This window comes from Rhea pennata, chromosome 15 (genome assembly GCF_028389875.1).
Source record: "Rhea pennata isolate bPtePen1 chromosome 15, bPtePen1.pri, whole genome shotgun sequence".
NCBI classification, from domain to species: domain Eukaryota; kingdom Metazoa; phylum Chordata; class Aves; order Rheiformes; family Rheidae; genus Rhea; species Rhea pennata.
In genome coordinates this window covers 9,389,913-9,411,126 of record NC_084677.1, presented here as the reverse complement: position 1 = coordinate 9,411,126, position 21,214 = coordinate 9,389,913, and the positions used below count along the sequence as shown (strand labels likewise).

General features: G+C 39.5%; 1 protein-coding gene across 4 annotated transcripts in view; it reads left to right on the top strand.

Moving 5' to 3' along the window:
* MYH11 (myosin heavy chain 11) overlaps positions 1–18,626 on the top strand; it is a 63,333-nt gene extending 44,707 nt beyond the window's left edge. For 2 of the 4 annotated variants that reach the window (XM_062587873.1, XM_062587872.1), the window contains 22 exons: positions 829–937; positions 1,788–1,919; positions 2,211–2,417; positions 2,822–2,959; positions 3,857–3,980; positions 4,442–4,613; positions 5,572–5,784; positions 6,311–6,455; positions 6,544–6,750; positions 7,222–7,326; positions 7,437–7,589; positions 8,035–8,283; positions 8,544–8,756; positions 9,456–9,668; positions 10,346–10,507; positions 11,222–11,350; positions 11,915–12,003; positions 12,245–12,368; positions 12,531–12,739; positions 13,068–13,176; positions 13,844–14,016; positions 18,012–18,626. In XM_062587873.1, coding sequence (XP_062443857.1) covers positions 829–937; positions 1,788–1,919; positions 2,211–2,417; positions 2,822–2,959; positions 3,857–3,980; positions 4,442–4,613; positions 5,572–5,784; positions 6,311–6,455; positions 6,544–6,750; positions 7,222–7,326; positions 7,437–7,589; positions 8,035–8,283; positions 8,544–8,756; positions 9,456–9,668; positions 10,346–10,507; positions 11,222–11,350; positions 11,915–12,003; positions 12,245–12,368; positions 12,531–12,739; positions 13,068–13,176; positions 13,844–14,016; positions 18,012–18,147 — 3,511 coding nt within the window. In that variant the 3' untranslated portion in view covers positions 18,148–18,626. Of the gene's footprint in view, positions 1–828; positions 938–1,787; positions 1,920–2,210; positions 2,418–2,821; positions 2,960–3,856; positions 3,981–4,441; positions 4,614–5,571; positions 5,785–6,310; positions 6,456–6,543; positions 6,751–7,221; positions 7,327–7,436; positions 7,590–8,034; positions 8,284–8,543; positions 8,757–9,455; positions 9,669–10,345; positions 10,508–11,221; positions 11,351–11,914; positions 12,004–12,244; positions 12,369–12,530; positions 12,740–13,067; positions 13,177–13,843; positions 14,017–15,130; positions 15,164–18,011 lie in introns of all 4 variants that reach the window. The other 2 variants (XM_062587875.1, XM_062587874.1) reach the window with 2 other exon arrangements.
* The last annotated feature ends 2,588 nt before the right edge of the window (positions 18,627–21,214 follow it).

Genomic DNA, 21,214 nt, shown 5'->3' with positions numbered 1-21,214 from the left:
TATACTAAGAAAAAGAATGTTTTTGGCAACAAAGCATTGTAATAGCCTTTAGTTATCCGTATAACAAACTGAAGATATGAAGATGTTTTATAATTATCATTACCTATTATTTGTATTGCATTAGCGCTCAACTTGTGTCCAATGTCCAATTAGACTAATTACAAAGAATCAGCTACATTGTAAGACTACTTGCACTCTCTATACAGTAAGCAAGCTCCTGAGGCAATGGCCCATCATCTAAACATGCGATTGTACAAGTAGCACAAGGGGCATCCTTGCCCATGACTGAAGTCTTAAGGACTATTATAATACAAATAGCAGCACCTCTGGCATGTATAAAATATTAAATAATTTCTTACATAGCTTGGGCATGAAGCACTAGACTCCTGAGTCATCTGGCATGATTTCAGTTAATCTACATCACAAAACTATTAATAGTAATGCCCCTTTTCAGCACATTACCAAGGTATTCAAGTTGCTAAGCAAACAAACTTAAATTTAATAGGTTTAAAGAATGATCATCAATACCAGTTCTGAAAGCCATGCACTCTGAAAAGATGCTCGCACCCAGAACTAGATCCATGCTTTGTGGTTTGTGTCCACCTATTGAGCATAAATGGACATAAAAGTAGAAGACTAAATAAAATCCTGAAAAGCTAAACAAAGCATAGGCACTTTTTAAGTGATAAAGGAATTTGTGCCAGATTTCCCAAACTATGGGGCAAATCAGCAGACTCCCATGCCAGAATTTCTTTGCTTAATATGTACATTTTACAGACACCATGTGTTCTCAGACTAAACAAATTTGCTTTGTGTTTTTAATCACAGAGCCTTTGCCAAGAGACAGCAACAGCTAACTGCAATGAAGGTTATCCAGAGAAATTGTGCTGCTTACCTGAAGCTGAGGAACTGGCAATGGTGGAGACTGTTCACTAAAGTGAGTGACTATTATCAGTGAATCTCTCCACAGCTTTCCAAAAGAAATGGAGTGCACATGATATCAAGTCATGTCATGTGTCAGGAACACTCTGGATTAGAGATTCACTGGATATATTTATACAACACTATTAACATTAAAGGTAGTTCTAGTTTAGGATGAAAACTCTGCTAGTTAAGCAGAGATTCATACAAGATTCAGTAGGTATGTGAACTTCTATTTGTCAAAAATTGAACAAGTTCACATAGGTGGGCAATGAGAAGAGAGAGTAAAACTGAATTTTGTGAATACACAGAGATACATATCTATAAGGAACTTAATAGCTCAAGAGTTTCCTCACTAGGACATTAAACATATTCCTGCTAGGCAGCCAAGCAAATTAAGTCCATTTTCCTATTGAAGAAGGCCTGTCTTTTCAAGAATGGCCTTCACTTTGGATATGGAAAACTATTCCTACTTGCACAAACAGCAACTTCATCTATAAGCAAAAACAGACAATAATACTCCTAAGTGTGCATTCTGCCTTTCCGCGTAGCAGATAGAGCTTTTGTACATCCTAAATGCATGAAGCCAGACTTGGAGCTCTCCAGAAAGTGACACTATTGAAGGTAGAGGAGTTGACAAGGATCAAAAAATTAATGCAGATACGGTTAAGAACAATATTGCTGAGGTCTGCTGATTTAAAGAAAGATGCTCACACCAAGCTTGGTTAGACAGAATCAGCCCACTACCCATGCAACAACAGACAGTGCTACTATTAGTACCAGTTGACCTGGCACTTTTACATATTGCATTCACTAACATAAATACTGAAAGGAAACATTCATAAAAAATCTTTCCTATCCACCAGGTGAAACCCCTGCTGCAAGTCACTCGCCAAGAGGAAGAAATGCAGGCTAAGGATGAAGAACTGCAGAGAACTAAGGAAAGACAACAAAAAGCAGAGAGTGAATTGAAGGAGCTGGAACAGAAACACACCCAGGTGATTTACAGTGCTGCACCTCCAGGAAATGCTAGTCACTTTTTCTCCATTTCTAGAAGCTATTAAAATAACCGTGTCTTTTTAACTTATACTCTCATTTTTATTCATAGCAATGGACCAGAATGAAAGGTCAGTGCAGGTTAACTCCCAGGTACTTGAGAGGAGGCCTCACTTTCACACACAAGACCTGCTGTACAGCCACTAACCTGTACACGAGGACTACCTAACAAAAAGACACTGTGGGCCATTCGCAGCCTAAATTTTAACTTCCTACCCATTTTATCTGTGTAGCTTTGTGAAGAGAAGAACCTCCTTCAAGAGCAGCTTCAGGCAGAAACTGAACTGTATGCTGAAGCTGAAGAGATGAGAGTCCGTTTAGCTGCTAAGAAACAAGAGCTGGAAGAGATTCTGCATGAAATGGAAGCCAGAATTGAGGAGGAGGAGGAGCGCAGCCAACAATTGCAAGCAGAAAAGAAAAAGATGCAACAACAAATGCTGGTAAGGAGGCATAAGTCACAAATACAGACAATAAGTAGTAGATAGAGAAAAATTAGAAATTGGCAAACTTTGGATCCTATGAAAATGTTTGTTGTACAGCACTCTGTAGAATGTGTGTTTATCCTACTGAAGAAAGAATGATCAGTTGAGTTTCTTTCCTCCACACAGTTCTTTATAAACATTCTTCCCCTCTCTCTATTTAAAAACATCTCTTTCCTAAAGAACTATTTTAACAAACCTTTCCTTCTAAATCACCAAGGCCAGTACAGGTTGTCTATTTCTTAGTAAAAACAAAGCCTGCAACGTACCCAATGTAGACTGACACATATTAAGCATTTCCTATAATCCAAACAGTATCTTATTTCCAGAATTCAGGTTTGGTGTGTTTCTTTCTCTCCACAAAGGACCTTGAGGAACAGCTAGAAGAAGAAGAAGCTGCAAGGCAAAAACTGCAACTTGAAAAGGTAACAGCAGACGGCAAGATAAAAAAAATGGAAGATGATATTCTCATAATGGAAGATCAAAATAACAAGCTAACCAAGGTGAGTATTTTGGTTCCTTTTTTTTTTTTTTTTACTTTATAAAAACAGTGCAACAGGAGATAAAATCTCCTCTTCAGCTAAAAGAACAGGAATGCTTTTGACTACATGGTCTCATGGCTATTCAGACTCACCAGACAGTGGACTGATGAATCCAATGTGTACGGAACAAATCTCTTGACAATTTTGCCATGCTTATTTAAACATTCAAAATTGTATAAAAATATCAGTTTTGAGATCTGTTGCGGTGACAGTATCTCCAAAAAAAATTCCCACAGCAATCAAGCACAATCAATGGAAAATATGTCTTCTTGGCCCTGAGAAGACTGAACCATTCTCTTGGTGCACAGAAGTGGTTTTCTTGATTTGATAAGGCATTTATCATTATCCAACTTTCACTTAAATGTTCCTATTACTGCTTGACAGCATTTCCATATGTCTGTGCCAGCTAAACATCTTACTAACTGAGATCTACCTGGACAAGAGTGGCTCATCAGATCTTCCAACACTGTATTATTCATAGAGTTCTCTATAAATTTCCATGAGCCTTTCAGGCAGATGTCACACACTAATTTCAACCAAATTTCCCGATTAAAACTGAAAGTAAGAATTTATTTGAGCACTTTCTGAAAGGGGATATTCTTCTGAACTGGGTCCTATACTCACAAGCCATTAGAGTGAGTACAAGATTCTAATAGCAGCAGATTTGAGAATATGGAAGTACTAGAAACTAGTTTTCATCTCTTCTAGTATTCGCAGATTGGAATGTGTCACTACAATTTCAGGTTATGCAGCATTAAAAAGACAGTATCTTGTACATTTTTTTAGTTGACATAGAGATGTTTCATGATCACCAACAGCAGACATTTCAGGTAATAGAAATATTTTATTTTTCTTAAGGAAAGAAAACTCCTTGAGGAAAGAATAAGTGATCTAACAACAAATCTTGCAGAAGAAGAAGAAAAAGCCAAAAATCTTACAAAGCTGAAAAACAAACATGAATCTATGATTTCAGAACTGGAAGGTAATATGAACAAGTGTTTTATTTCAGTCATTTGACACATATTAAAAAAAAAAAGAAAAACAAAATCTGGAGAGAATTTTTCCAAATTTTGTGTAGTCTTCCTGATTTCATATGCTGAAGCCACTTTATTCCAAAACAAGAATGTGTGAACGAGAATCACCAAAATCCTAGGGTCAGAACAATGCATAAACTATAGATACCTTTTTTTTTCATATAGAAGAGGAAAGGAAGTTAGGAAAAGTTAGTGCTTCTTCTGGAGAAAGAGAAATACCTGATTTTTTTGGATGGCTGGAAATAAGTGAAGACAGCAAGGTACTGCATGTTGCTTCAGAAACACAGTGATTTGTGGTTAAATATCTGGCCTCACTGGAGGCCAAAACATTCATGTGTCTAAGTTCAGAATTACATTAAGGACTCCTTGTGCTAAGCCACTCCCATGACCAAAATCCTTATTTTTTCAGTGCGACTGAAAAAAGAAGAGAAGAGCAGACAAGAACTGGAGAAAATGAAAAGGAAGTTGGAAGGGGACTCGAGTGATCTGCATGAGCAAATCGCAGACCTCCAGGCACAGATTGCTGAGCTGAAGATGCAACTGGCCAAGAAGGAGGAAGAGCTGCAAGCTGCTCTAGCCAGGTATTCACTCCTGAATCTGCAGGCTCATTGAAACTCTCCAGCTGGAACACATCTCCACTTCCCAGACACAGGGATGCTGCTGCTCTGAATCTCATCTCTCAGTTACATCCTCTCTGCATGCTTCCCCTACCTCCAAACTGCCATTGTGCTAACAAAAATTACACTATCTTATAGACACCTAATCTTCCTTACAGATATAAGCGAAAACTTTTCTCCTCAGTGGCCTTGGCAGTGCTGCCAAGTAGAGAATGGATAATAATATCATAGTTCATAGGCTTTGCCTTTTGGACAGAAATTATTTAGAGTCTGACCCTGATCCAGTCCAGTCTTTTCTGTATAGACTTAAGTGGGACAACGCTCAACCAAACCTTTTGCTGAATCAGCCGATTCACCATCTCCAGGTATTGTGTCCTGACGAAGTCCAGCTGTTAGATCCCTTTTGCCTCTGTTCTCCCTCTTTCTTGGGCACTTTTTTGCTCCGGGAGCCAGCATCGTACATGTGGAACAGGTGATGAAGCCTACAATTCTCTTAACACTACATATAATATGGGAGAGGAAAACTTTAGGTTTTCTGTTCAATGGTTAGGACAATCTGCACAATGAGCTGAAGCTACAGTTTTAAGTAGGTACATACAGATCTAATGCAGGACTTGCAAAACTCTCTGACATACCTTTCTGCTCACAATTAACAATTACCATTACGTATCACTGAGAACTCTAGAATATTGAATCATTAAATATATATTGTTCAAGTACAATCCACAAGCCATCACAAGCCATCTTAAATAGAGCATTAGATAGGTTAACCACATTTCCTCCTGAAGTGATAACACAAAACTCAATACTTACGGTTTGTTAAGATTAAAATTACCCCTTGGGTATAAACCTTTAATTTCTGAAAGATCTTCTCAAAGTGAAATTTTGTTTTAATATATAAAATGAAATAATTTCCTTTCAGGCTTGAAGAAGAAACTAGTCAGAAAAACAATGCCCTCAAGAAGATCCGTGAGTTGGAAGCTCATATCTCTGATCTCCAGGAAGACTTGGAGTCTGAGAGAGCTGCAAGAAACAAAGCAGAAAAACAAAAGAGAGACCTTGGTGAGGAGCTGGAGGCTCTTAAGACTGAGCTTGAGGATACTCTGGATACCACAGCCACCCAGCAAGAGCTCAGGTATAGAGACCTAGTGTATAGGCTAAAATTAAACATCACCAAGTTCAATATAACACAGTCTAGTGATTCATATGAAGCAAAGAAGACATATTTGTGCATCTGAAAGTGAGAAGTTAGCAAGGTTAGTGGGAAGGTTATTGTTCTAAACTCTGACAGTGATGGTCTCCAAGATCTAGACAGTCAAATTAATCAAATTTAGGTTATCTAGATTATTTTTCTGGAGCCAGGTATCTAATCTTCAGTTACAGCATAGGCACCTAAATAATTCAGTCTTGTACTTGATTAGATAATAATTCTAAATCTGATTTTTTTCCTAGGACCAGGACTTCGCATTTCCACTCAAATGGCTTTCAGCAGTGTGGCAGCATGTAGCTTTCCCACTCCCAAATCTCCAAACCCTACATAAGAATTGAATATGAACTTTGACAACTGCAGTAATCTTGTACAATTGTGCAGTAGTGCTGTTTTCCTTGTGACTGGAACATTCTTATCTGCTGCTGTTCCATTTATATGTGTTACCTTACAGAGCAAAGCGTGAACAGGAAGTCACAGTGCTGAAAAGAGCTCTGGAGGAGGAGACTCGAACTCATGAAGCACAGGTCCAGGAAATGAGGCAAAAGCACACTCAAGCTGTGGAAGAGCTAACAGAGCAGCTGGAACAATTTAAACGGGTAAACAGTAACCCATCTCATTGAAAACTATCCACTGGATACCATGGCTTCCTTCTGTAGGTCACCTTTCTTCACTTAATGCTTTTAGGCTAAAGCAAACTTGGATAAGACCAAGCAGACACTGGAGAAAGAAAATGTTGAGCTGTCTAATGAAATCAGGAGCCTGAATCAGGCCAAACAAGATGTGGAGCACAAAAAGAAGAAGCTGGAAGTACAGCTGCAAGAATTACAGTCCAAGTACACTGACGGAGAGCGTGTTCGGACAGAACTCAATGAAAAAGTTCATAAATTACAGGTATGAGGGAGTGTGACCTTTTATTGTTGACACCTGGGCTTGAGAAGACCAGGTAGACTGTACTCTATCAGATCACATCTAGAAAAATCCTGGCTCTGTTGACTTCAGATGGAATGTTCTGGTTTTTGTCACCTGTAGGTTCCCTGTCTTGAACCCTTACTTCGGTTATAACACAATGAAATGATTATAATCACAGGGTCTCATGGAAGCAAAAGCTTTCAGCCTCACGGTCCTTCTATATGTGTTGTGGCCTGTAATGCTACATGCAATGAACAGACTAGTGTGGTCTGTTTAGTGACTGTTGCAAATTTTACAGAGATTTTTTATTTTTCTGCTTGAGGTGACCCAGAAGTATAGCAGCAGATTCAGATCCTGTCTGAAGTTAGGATTTCAGTCTAGAGCAAATTAAAGTTGGAGGAAGATACTGAAGTTGTGCAAAAAAATGAGTATATTCACTGTGGTCTCCCACAGGTTGAGGTTGAAAATGTTACCAGTCTGCTCAATGAAGCAGAAAGCAAGACAATCAAATTGACCAAAGATGTTGCAACCTTAGGATCTCAGCTACAAGACACACAGGTAAACTTGCATCCAGTACGGCTCACCTATAGAATATATAAAGTACATTACAAAAAGACCTAAACTAATGACCATACTGCTGATTGATGTGGTGACTGTGGTGACTATAGGAGCTGCTTCAGGAAGAAACACGGCAGAAGCTAAATGTGTCTACCAAGCTTCGTCAGTTGGAGGATGAGAAGAACAGCTTGCAAGAGCAGTTGGATGAAGAAACAGAAGCGAAACAAAGTCTGGAGAGACATATTTCAACACTGACAATACAGGTATCAGTGCCATAGCTAAATCACTAGCTCCATCACTGAGAGTTTCGTCCGTAATTCCAGAGGTTTCAGATCTTAGAACTATCCTGACATAACAGGTGGGCCTTCAGGGAACAAGTTCTTAGCCCAGATGGCACCAGTGAAGCACTACAATGGAGCCAGCAGTCTCCCCCTTTACAGTGTGATCTCTAGGATAGGTACAAATGCAAGATAGGTATAAACGCAAGACAGCTCCCAACAGAGTCTTGCACATAAGGCCTGTATGGGCCTACTAGGCCTACAGTCTGCTTCATTTTATGAAGGGTGGGTGGTTGGTGACTGCCACTAGCTTCGCATGGGTCAAATTAAATAAGATTTCTGGGTCATAGTTGTCTTATGGCTACCTTCTCTGCCAAGCTTTACTGTTTGTGCCCTAAGATTCTTTTCATTCTCTGAATTCAAATTTCAGCTGTCTGACTCTAAGAAGAAACTACAGGAATATGTTAGCACAGTAGAAACATTGGAAGAAGGCAAAAAGAAGCTCCAGAAAGAAATTGAAGGTCTCACACAACAGTTTGAGGAAAAGGCTGCTTCTTATGACAAACTGGAAAAAACCAAGAACAGACTCCAGCAGGAGCTGGATGACCTGGTGGTGGACTTAGACAACCAACGTCAGCTCGTCTCTAATCTGGAGAAGAAGCAGAAGAAGTTTGATCAGGTATGGATTTAAAATTAACTCCCTTGCTGTGTTATCACCTGACTTTCCTGGAACTTACAGAGACACCATTGCTTAAGTAAAAGATAAAGCAGAGTCAGAAAATAAATTTAAATTGAATTACTCATAAAGCAGTTAATTTTCTACTCATATACATTTATGAAAATGCAGAGATTTTTCTCTATCATTAACAACTGACAAGGCAGTTGCAACAGAAAAACCCTATTGCTAATGACTTTCTGTATTAATTTATCTTTTTACAGATGCTAGCCGAAGAGAAAAACATTTCTTCCAAATATGCAGATGAAAGGGACAGAGCAGAAGCCGAAGCTAGAGAAAAAGAAACAAAGGCTTTGTCACTGGCTCGGGCACTTGAAGAGGCTTTGGAAGCCAAAGAAGAACTGGAGAGAACGAACAAACTGTTGAAAGCTGAAATGGAAGATCTTGTTAGCTCCAAAGATGATGTTGGCAAGAATGTAAGTTTCTAGCTCAAAACAATTTCCACAATAATAACTTAAAATAGCAATTAACAAAGAAGTGTTTTCAGCATGGGAAGTTATCTGTAGCACACAAATCCTTTCAGCAATATCAGATATTTCATGTAGAATTCAAAGGTTAACCCATTTGTGCCCAAAGCTTCAAGAGACTTGGCAAAATAACCATAAGCATCTTTATTCTTGACATGAGTTCAAGCCTGAAGAAGATTCTTACTGATTCTAAGACAGAAAAAAAATAAAGAGAATCTAAATCTAGTTTATTAAGCAGCTTCGAAGTTGCAAACTCTGCAGATTTAATTTTACTGATTATATTTGACTGTTCCACCATTCATATAGCTACATGTAGTACCAACCAGAAATCTCCACTGATGCCTGGCTAATCACTTTTTTATTACAGTGACATGATAATATTACTTCTCATACTAATTGAATCCTACGACGATACTTGACTAGATTAAAAATGAAAGTGTGGGACATACAGAATCTCTGGTTGTAAGATCTTTTGTCTTAAGTCAGATTTGTAAGTGTACAAAAAATGCTAGCTTACCACTTTTGGTGCTCTTGTGGGCTCATTGTCCACATTCAAATATTGCTTACATTGCAAATAGACTATGTTTTAGCTAGAATTATTTTTTTTATTTCTTATAATAATTCTATTAATTTCTTATTGCTTGAAAGGTGCACGAATTGGAGAAGTCTAAACGTGCCTTTGAACAGCAAGTAGAAGAGATGAAGACACAATTAGAAGAGCTGGAAGATGAACTACAGGCGACTGAAGATGCCAAACTCAGGTTGGAGGTTAACATGCAAGCCCTGAAAGTACAGTTTGAGAGAGACTTACAAGCCAGAGATGAACAGAATGAGGAAAAGAGAAGACAACTCCTTAAACAGGTATCATTCCCACTGTTGCCTCTGTAAATGTCTTATGAAAACAGTTGAATGTCTCCAACCTCACGCAGTTACTAAAGCATTTTAATACAAGAAGGAAACGTTATATTCCCTTGCACTTGGTGAATTAAAAAATTCCTAGGTTATTTTAAGAAAAAAGGCACAGAATAGCATTACAGCATTTTATTTTCTCCTGTCAAAATAGCACGTGCACAATTGTCAATAGATGTAACAACTTTACATTACAGTTAATATTGTATAAAACATATGAATTGTTATTTCTGACACAATAAAGAGAAATTTGTCTGTGTTCTCAGTGCAAGTGAAATAAATACAGCTTCTAATATATCTGCCTTCCCAAGGAACAGTAATGGATCCAAAAGTGTTAGAAATGAAAATGGACAGGACAGAGCCTATTTGCCTAGTAGTCTTGTGACAGCATGGATAAATATTGTATTCATCATCCTGTAATATGTATACTTCCATGAGGACAGAACTCAAATTGCTAACTTGTTTCAAGAACCTTCAGTGTCCGAACAAAATGAAAATGTATCTTAACTGCTGTTGATACCACAATTAATAGAGCTTTATGGGGATGTACACATTACCCAGACATACACAAAGAGCATTTAGAAGTATTGAAGGGCCTTCCTAAACTTATCATCTTCTTTAATGATCAGCTCCATGAATATGAAACAGAACTGGAAGACGAGCGGAAGCAACGTGGCCTGGCAGCTGCAGCCAAAAAGAAGTTGGAGATTGATGTTAAAGATCTAGAAGGTCAAGTTGATTCTGCTCATAAAGCTCGGGAAGAAGCCATTAAACAACTACGCAAACTACAGGTACGTAATTCCACAAATCTCATTTTTTCCACTGCTGCGTTTCATATAGCCACAATATGCAAGTTAGATGACATTTGTTGAAGGGTCAGTTTTAACTGAACTCCCACAGCCAGGTGCCTGTGATGCCCAAGTTGAGTGACAATGAAAAACTTTACATAGCAAACCATGCAGATCTTAAACCTCACCAATGCAGAGAACTTCCAAAATTGTTTGGCCAGCACTCATGTGCTATTGACCTACTCACACAAAGGAAAACATATAGATTCCAATGTACAGAAAGGGCCACCAGATAAAATATTATGGGGCTTCAGCTCTGATCCTAACACTGATTCAAATGCATGAAACATTCTTCACAAATCCTGCTGCTTCTGAAATAGCATTTTCCTATTTATACTGTAAGTCTCTATATCAACTGTTCTGTCATATGCCGACAGCTAAGCAATGACAATGTGTATATTCTGAATGCTTAAGATCAAAGGAAATAAGGACAAAAGACATTACAAAAGCTGCAGCACAGAAGTGAAAGAAGCTCTCTTCTTGGAATGGCATTTCAGACTGTTCTAACATATGCTAGCTGACTGTTAAAGAAAATATCCTTAAAGCAGGCATTATATTTATGTAAATCCATATGTGTTCTGATGGGTCCAAACTTCTTTTTACTAAAGTTGTGATAAAGCCAGGCAAAAATAAATCTTTGATACTCTTTTCAACTAGGCTCAGATGAAGGACTACCAACGGGAGCTGGACGATGCACGAGCTGCCAGAGAAGAAATATTTGCTACAGCCAGAGAAAATGAGAAGAAAGCCAAAAGCCTGGAAGCAGAACTCATTCAGCTTCAAGAGGTAAAGTGGGAATCTTTTAGAGCAATATGAAGCACATGATCTACTGTGAACTACACATGATCTTCAGTAGCAAAATAGAATTTGCACTTTTAAGAACTGAAACAAATATAATTGCTATCAGGGATGGAAAGCTATAAGCAGAACTTCCCATGTCTTCTGTGCACTCCAGTGAAGTTGTCATGACTACATCTAAGCAGTCTCAGATCAAGTTGAGAAAATTACCTCAGGTAAAGGCACAGTTCACCAGATTTAAGGGGAAATGAACTGTATAATCCAATACAAATAGTTTCCAATAGTTACAAATTCCCAAAGTCTTGTTAGTACTAGAACTCCTAGGTGTATTAAATAGAAATCTTTGTGACTAAAAACAATAAAATAGAAACCAGATGTGTATTTTGTTTTACTTTCCTAGGACTCAGAGTACCATAAGAATTTACTCTGTTAACAAGATAACCCAACTTACACTGATGTTAGAAATATCCCATTCTTGTATATCATGATATGACTAATTTCATCTGAGCTCTGGCTCATTTCTTTACCATGCTGCCTTCTCCTTTCTCCTAGGATCTGGCTGCCGCAGAGAGAGCTCGCAAACAAGCTGATCTGGAGAAAGAAGAGATGGCAGAGGAACTTGCAAGTGCTGCTTCTGGAAGGTAGGAATGGATTGGATTACCTGCAAGGCTATAGTCATGAGGCATTCAGTAGCAGGTTTGCCAAGAGAAGGTATGATTCTGTGGCAATCTAGGCTTGACAAAACAACATGCATGCATATGATCTGTTTTATTGAAATATCTGGTTCAGTTTCCTTTACAAATTTGGGGCAAGCCCTAATGGTTTCAGACACATTCAACTGGTCAGAGCCTAACTACACACTTCCTAAATTTAAACTTACAGGACAAGCCTTCAGGATGAGAAACGGCGCCTGGAGGCAAGAATTGCACAACTGGAGGAAGAGCTAGAAGAGGAACAAAGCAACATGGAGGCAATGGGTGATCGTATGAGGAAAGCAGTACAGCAGGTAGAGTTCATTTCAGCACTTGTGCGTCACTTGCTGTTTGTAACCCAGCAAAAGCTATTTGTGATTCTGAATAAATATTTGGAGAGTTGCTACAAAGAACATTCCCTGTCATTTCCCCCAAAGCTGGCAACTCTTTTGACAGCATCCATTCTCACCTTGCAGGCAGAGCAGCTGAACAATGAGTTAGCAACCGAGCGCTCCACCGCACAGAAGAATGAAAGCGCTCGGCAGCAACTAGAGAGGCAAAACAAAGAGCTGAAGAGTAAACTGCAGGAGATGGAGGGAGCTGTGAAGTCCAAATTCAAAGCTACAATTGCTGCTCTGGAGGCCAAAATTGCTTCTCTTGAAGAGCAGTTGGAACAGGAAGCCAGGTACTGGGCTCCCAGCGGGCACAGACATCTACTCATTGATCCAGTTACTGAGAAACATAAGTAAACAATGTGTGCAGGATTTGTGTCTGCACGTTTAGAGCAGATCTCCTTACCTCTGGAGCCCCTCTAGCATCCAGCAAGGACAAATACATATTTGTTTTGATCAGAAGGAGAATCTGACACTTAAGTTTTGTTCAGAATTCATCTGTTAATTTCAATAAGGCCTTTAATATACAGGTCCTTGGTGCCAGTTCCACAAGCAGAATGTTTGGGGCAGGTGAGGGCTACACACCTTCCAGATCACCAAATGTCACACTATCATTTGCAGAGAGAAGCAGGTTGCAGCCAAGACGTTACGCCAGAAGGACAAGAAGCTGAAGGATGCCTTGCTGCAGGTGGAGGATGAAAGAAAGCAAGCAGAACAGTACAAAGAGCAGGTATCAGGCCATGTCATGAAGGTCTTAGGCTGGGGCAAAGGGATTTCCAGGTTTTACCCCCAAGAAAGATTTTCTACTCTGTCTCAAAGAAATATCCCAAGAAAGGCCAGACTTACAGCTACTAGGAAGAAGGAGGCTCTTCATTCTAGAAAGCAGACTGTCTGCTTGGCTTTTCTGCTGGGAAAGCTACACAGCCCTCTGCTAAACTCAGCCTCAACAATATGATTCTCCTTCTATCCTGAGGCAAGTGCCAAAGTCCTAGTCCTTGTCAATCAGCCAGCTGCAACAGTCTGACTGTGCACAGGGACTAAACAGGACTGTGCGCAACAGTCCCTATTGGAACATGAATGAAGGTGATCACATTTTGTCCAACACTCAGAAGTTTAGCTTTACATAATGCACACAAACCTGCAAACCAGATAAGCAGAAGTGCAGCAAAAAAACAAATATGTAATGTCTGAATAAAGCATCTATCAGCAAAATAAACTTCCAAAAACTAAAACTATTTTTTCTAGATTTTAAGGTTCCACCTTTGATTCACACATGTTTTAGTAAAGTTCTCTCAAAAACAATATGAAATAAAAATGAGGAATGAAGAATGTAAAGCTTTCAAGTCTCTTTCATTCATAAATGCTTCATAAAGCATTACTCTTCAATTTCCCTTTAGGCTGAGAAGGGCAACACACGACTCAAGCAACTGAAAAGGCAGCTAGAGGAAGCTGAGGAAGAGTCCCAGCGTATCAATGCAAACCGCAGGAAGCTGCAGAGAGAGCTGGATGAAGCTACTGAGAGTAATGAAGCCCTGGGCCGGGAAGTTGCAGCACTGAAGACCAAGCTCAGGTAGAGTGCTCTTGTTTGGCATAGCTGTTCGCTCTCAGTGAGAGCCTTCAAATTCTGAATTAAACTACAGAAGTGAAAAAAATCTGTTCAAGACCAGACACTCTAAAGACACGGGGAAGTTACAGACTCCATGTATTAACTTGGCAGATACAACCAAAAGTCAAATTAAGAAGAGGAAGTGGCCTGCAGCATTCTCAGGCTTTCAGCTGTGAGGTGAACAACTGTGATAATATGGCACAGGCCTTATGCTTTTTCTGACTGAAACTTCTGTTGGCTTAAATAGAAGTAGAATTAGGTTGGTTGTATTTGAAAATATCCCTCGTAATAATGACTGTATATACTCATTTGTACAGTTAAAAATAGGTAGGAATGCTGAAGCTTTTCACGCTTTCATGCATGCCCAACTCGCACACAGTGACTGTAACCAGTCTTACACAACCCCATAGGCAGCCAAAGCCAAAGCACATTATGTGATTTTTACCCCAAAAGCCACTTTGGACTTTGCCATACAGGGATTCAATGACACCAGACCAAGGAAAAGACCAAAACTTTGCATTTCTTGTTAGAGCTGACTGGGGAAAAGATAAAGCACTGTTCAGCCAGCTACATATCTGAGTACTCTTGTAATCGCTGGGCCTGAAAACACCAAGTCAAAGAAATAAAGAGGCTGATTTGAATTATGAGGAAATTGCTGTGTCTACACCATCACACTATGAAACTTAAGTTTCCACCTAAAACCAAGAGTATTTTAGAGGAAAACAAAGCACTTACCTAGTTATGTTCTTTCAACTCTTGTTCAGGTTAGTAGTGTGTTTGCCAGTAATGTCCATGAATCTTTAGGTATGGATTTACTTGAAGGTGGAGCGTTAGGAATGTGGTAGTATTTTCCATTAGCACCATCTTGGGTGGCGTGTGCTCCTGGTTGCCTTAGAAAGGAGTGGATGCAGCCAGCCCTTTTTATGCAATACAGCATAAAGTTGACTTTTTGTTTGATCTGAATGCAATGTAATTGGCTGTAATGTACTTTGTTTAATTATTTAAAAGTAATCTATATACCTCTGATAATGACCATGTGCTTAGTATAACTGCCCGGGACTCTCTATCTCTGTTTCAGAGGGACACAGGAACCTTCGCAATGACTAAGCAGGTACCATGCCTTCAACTTTGCAGCTAGCTTGTGTTGTACAAATTTCCATTTTCTTTGGCCCAAGTAAAATTTATGTGAGGTTTCTGCAAACTGTGAAGGCTTGGATATCTTGGCATTAATCTGTTTTATCAAAAGAGACAAATATTACAATAATCTAGCTATCATCAGTTGTTGATCAGTGATTCATCTTTCTTACAACTAGGTTATGTACTGATTTAGACTTACCAATGTTGCATTGTCACTTCTCATAAGCTCTATCAAAATAGAGTACCTAATAAACTACTCTGATTCTTTTCTGCATGAGAACTGTCTTACACCTCTTTACAGCCACCATCAAAGATGAAAATGTTGCAAACCAAATATACAACTGATTAGTAAAACTGATCAAAAACACTAATGAATATGAATGGAAGCATCACAGCATGTTGTTAGAATTTCACAGTATTTCTTATGCATTTTGTAATACTGACTCTAAGGTAAGACCTTATCTAATTCACAGGAGATTTGGGAAGACCTTACCTGCATGTGATTTATTACACATTCATGCCATCCAATCACAGATAAAAGATAAAAATGTTGCCTTTCATTACACAGCATTTGGTACTTGTATTGCTTACAAATAGCTATTACTTAGGCTTTTAAAGCTATTTGTAGATATTATGTTGCTTGTCTACTGTCATTATAATGTAAAGCACAGACACAGAAATTAACATTGACACTGTAACCTAGCACAGCATCTTATTATACTTTATCACACCCTCTAGAGACAGGAATAACATCTGCTTTTACAAAAATTAAAGAGCTACTGCCTTGTAATATTTGTATATCTTTTCTTTTACATACACTGGATTTTGCTGTGAATACACAAATATTTAAAGAGGATGTCTTGTCCTTGCATGTGTCGTTTAGTTAGCTTAGTATTTCCAGTGAGACTGTTTTTCAAGCACTATTCCAGTAGCACCTATTCAAAGGTAAATTAAATAGGGAGGTGCTAAATGAAATACTAATGTTTAGGGCTTGTGTCAACTGTACACATTAATTTAAAGGCAGTGATGTAAATGACTACATGAATATTATCAAAGCCATAAACCTGTTTAGAGAAACAGATTTAAACTGAAAGTGTTTATCTACAGGGTTTGTACCAGTTGAAGTAACTTTTAAGTTCACATATATTGCAACAGTTTATGTTAACAAGGGCTTGGTTTGTCATAGCAAGTTTTCTTCTTTGTAGCCAAAACTGTACGTCAATGTTTGGTTAGATGCTTCCTGCTAGAGTCAGGAACTGTTACTTCCCACCAGTGAACTACCACAAGGTAAACAGCCATCTGATAAATGACTCGCAGGTAACAGTCCAGACAGCAGCAGTGCAAGGGGCTAAGGAGCTCTTTCTGGTGAGGACTGAAAGAATTTTTTGACAGAAATTAATGAATTTAATAACCTAACTAAAACTTTCTTGTTAAACAGAATATCTGCTGTCACAAAGTAGCAGACACTGCTGTTTGAGTCTGCCAAGCACGATACAGTAGAAATGACATACCCTTGTGTTCATTACATGCCCCTGACACCAGAACTATGGACAGCTAACAATAAATCTTGGACCAAGTTTTCGGTCCAGGTAATTGCTCAGTTACACCAAAGTTTAAGGGCAGAATAGTGGAAAATGGTAGATTACATACCAAAAAGAGTTCCATCTTGGAAATACAGGTTTGTGCCTCTGAAATAAGTTAGTCCAGCCAATGTTCTTGCCCACATCCTTTGTACAGAAGATTGAACTTTGGAACTGAATAGTTGCTTCAAAAAGGACAACACAGGCTTAGTCTTCTGCAAGGACAAGACAAGCCTTTAAATATTTATGCATGATTGCTGTACCCAAAAGTGTGGAGTTGGGTGTATTTAACACCAAATTAGTAATTTTGATAATAACATTCAGTGATCATGAATTTATTTTATTGCTTACGTGTAGTCTCAAGCCTTTACAAAGGTTTGCTTATGAGGGGCAAGTGAGAGGCCACGTTACAAAACATGAGTGTTTTATAGCCCAGTAGCAATAGTGGCCAAGAAGAGATAAATAAATCTTCTGTCTCACTTGTTCGTATCTCCCCCAAAATTTAACCTGAGAATGAAAGTATCCCTGGCTTGGGCTGTGGCTATGAAATATATGGGGGGGAGGAGAGAGAAAAAGGGGACAAGATGGGGAAAAAGCATGCTCTGCAAGACACTTGCTCGGTTAAGCATCAGCATATGAGCTACGATACAGTTTCAAAATACAGTGGAGGTATCCTCTCTCCATTGTAGAAGTGGTTGGAGCTACTCACAGCTTAGGCTGAAATAAATATTGCAGCACCTGTGGTACTCCAAGTAATGCAGCCTTTGCAGCGGGGCGTGGGCTCAAAAAATCTTCCCGATTCCCACAATACCATTGCAGGCCCAGCCTCACAGGCTCCTGCAGGAGCTTTCCATGTCTCCTCGCTCTTCTAAGAGGACAGGAGGGATGCTCCCCTACTGACAGGGATAGAAGCAGCCACTGCACAACTAGTTGCAGTCCCCACTAGGCGAACACAGTGATAAGAAGCAGGGGCAGAGTAGGGTGTCTGGGGCAGACCAGTCTACTTAGAAAGGAACTTTAGGCACAGCAACAGGAAATCCCATCACACTTCCAAGCAATTGAGAGTCTCAGCCTATCCACAGATTGGTTTTGTATGCTGGAGCGCAGAGAGTCACACCAGGGCCCCACAGCTGCTGGGTGTTTTGCATTTGAAAACCTCAGGCCCCCAGGTACTGTTACAAAACTCTGTGCTTAGTCCAAGGTCTACAAATGATCTAAAGTCTGATTTTTTCCTTAATGCAGGAGGGGAAATGAACCTACATCTTTCACGCCTCCCCGTCGATCTGGAGGCAGAAGGGTGATTGAAAATGCAACAGAAGGATCTGAAGAAGTTGATGCAAGAGATGGAGATTTCAATGGAACTAAAGCCAGTGAATAAACAACACGCTTAAAAATTGCACTGCAGCAAGGGGAGGGAAGATGGTATTTAGCACTGTATAAGTCTACGCTTAGTGTCAAGGTCACGTACACCCACTCCTCTGATGATGATAAAAGCACAACTGCCTTCTCTCCAATGTATAGATTGAAGTACAGCAAAACTTATTTTACCATGAAATGTATTTGAAAAGGTTTTTTAAAGTCAGAGTAATTCACTTAGAGGATTTTCCACAAAGCAAGTTCTAGTAGCTCAACTTAAATCCCAGTGAACTGCAGTATACACAGAATTTGTGAGAGTGCTGCAGAAAAAAAGGTATTAACCAGCTTTTCTTAAACCTGTCTACTCTCGATTTTGTCTTGAGTATTTGATTAATACATGGGTTTTTTTCCTGACTACTACACCCCTGATGCACCATTCACAACGTGGAAGTGCCTTTTTAATCACCTACTGAAAAATAAAATATCATTCATTCAAATTAAGTCAACTGTTACAGTTTTATATGCACCATGGATGTGCTTACACACTAATAAAAGGCTACAAAAAACCCTCGAGTTTTCTTTTGTGCAGGTATCACTGGGGTACAGGAGCATGCTGGAAGAGAATGGGAGATGCAGTGGAGCTTCTTTACAACTCAATTATCTTCTACAGAAGGTGAACTGTAGTCAGCAGAGTGAAAAAAATATTTTTCTTAAGCAATGGATTGTGAAGAAATTAAGAAAAAACATGTTCACTGAGCTGAACATAAAGTGATATGAAGCACTTTGGATAGGTTTGCCTACCTCACAGACACACAGTGCTATCTGAGGTATCCTAAGGTATAGCCAAGGGCTGGCAAACATGATGCAGGACCTGCAAGAGACCTGCGCTCTTCTGGTGCAGCAGTCAGAAAGCAGAAAAGCCTTAACAGCCTACATTTAGGCAATCTAGCCCACCCTTAAAGTCTGCATCTTAGGGATCGTTCTAACTCAAGCCTCTAAGGCACAGTGGAAACAATTAAAAACAACAATCCACACCGAATGCAGTGATCCAAGCCAAGCTATTCTGTGTTAAGAGATCAGCACATTGATATTTTTGTTTTTGGAGCACTCCAGCAGGACTGCAGTCCATTCCCAGGAACTATCAAGACCTACTAAGATTCTAGCAGCTCTAACACTTCTAGACAGCAGCTAACTTTGTGGTCACACGGGGCAGCAGAGAACCATATAGAGCAAAGCCAGGTGTCGAGCTACTGAACTGAGCAACTTACTAAAGCTATTCAATTTGCTGTAGTGAGTGCTTACTAAATATCCTAGATTGTAATGCAAGTGAACTTTAAGCAGTATAACTACGGGGAGACTAAACCATACTGAACATTCACCTTGACAGCCAACATGATCACCTGCTAAATCTAAATATTGTCCCCATAGGGAATGTGTCCAAAGACAATGACCTGGAACTTCACAGCAGGCACCACTTAGCCAGCAGAATCAGACCGCAAGGAATTCTATCTGCTCATAAAAGAGCATAGGAAGAGTTTAAATAAGAATACACTGAAAGCCATTAAGTTGACAATCTGCAGAGGAGAGGCATTAGGAGTTACCAGAAGAGCACTCTTATTTGAGTTCATTGCTTGATCACCCACACAGCCCAGCTCTGTAAACACACTCAAGAGCTAGCTGTTAAGTGTACAGCTGGTGAGTCTGTATGCATGGAAATGAGATCGAGAAATTCAGATTTCATGCAGAGTGGTCTTAAACACTAGTGTTTGAAGCAGAACCAGCAAATTGAACACGGAGCTCTTCCAACAGGATTTCATCTGAAAGATTCACATGCATGCATACAGCAGTAGAGATTGGTCCAATGGTTACAGCAGTGCCCTAGCACTTGAGAAACTTAGGCTCCAGTCCCAGTTCTGCAAAGCTTGACAGAATAAGGAATCTGAGTGTGTTTCATTAATAGAACTACTATGGAAAGCATCTTTTTGCAAAAGTGGTCTGGCTGAAGTTCTTGAATCACAATCACAGAAGGGTTGAGGTTGGAAGGACCTCTGGAGATCATCTAGTCCAACTCCCCCACGCAAGCAGGGTCACCTAGAGCATGTTTCCAAGGATTGCATCCAGACAGTTTTTGAGTATCTCCAAGGACGGAGACTCTACAACCTCTCTAGGTAACCTGTTCTGGTGCTCTGTCCCTCTCACAGTAAACAAGCTTTTTCTCATGTTCAGATGAAATTTCTTTTGTTTCAGTTTATGCCTGCTGCGTCTCATCCTATCATTGGGCACTACTGAAAAGAGTCTGGCTCAATCCTCTTTACAACTTCCCTTCAGATATCTATATGCAATTATAAGATTCCCCTCCTGCCCCACCTTCTCTTCTCAGGCTGAACAGTCCCAGCTCTCTCAGCCTTTCCTCGTAAGAGAGATGCTCTAGTCCCTTAACCATCTTAGGAGCCCTAAAGTAGTCATTAGTAGTCCTCTCCCCAAAAATGTCCTGCTACAACAGGGGACTATTTTGGACTAAATCCTTTTGAAAATTATCAATGGCATATTAGCCCATAGTCTAGCTGGATATATCTGTAGTCACATTAATAACATCTCCAATACACTAATAGCATATATATATATATATATATATATATATAGTGTATCTACATATAATACCTGTAGTAGTCACTTTAAATTGCAAACTGGGGTTCTAGCAGGACTCAACTCTCTACCTTATCTCAGTGCTGACTCTCAATCTTGCTGCAAGCCAGCTTTCACACCAAGCAGGCAAATTCTGGCAATATCATGGGGAAAATGCAGCTCATCCTGAGCCATCCTTCCAGGCTACACAGTGTACTGAATTGGAGTCCATGTGTAAGCACGAATGACAATGCAGCTCATGCGCTTCAGTTCCTCATGGATAAGTGTCAATTCCCTATGTGAGATGAGAGGATAAAGTCATGTTAAAACAGATTACAGTATCCTGATCCAGAGTTCCAGATTTCAAGAATCCATAATGCCAATACTATGCAGTACTTAAGTCCCAGGGGTATCTTTAGCTAGGACATCATTTACATTCCTCAGGGTAGGAAGCCATAAGAGCA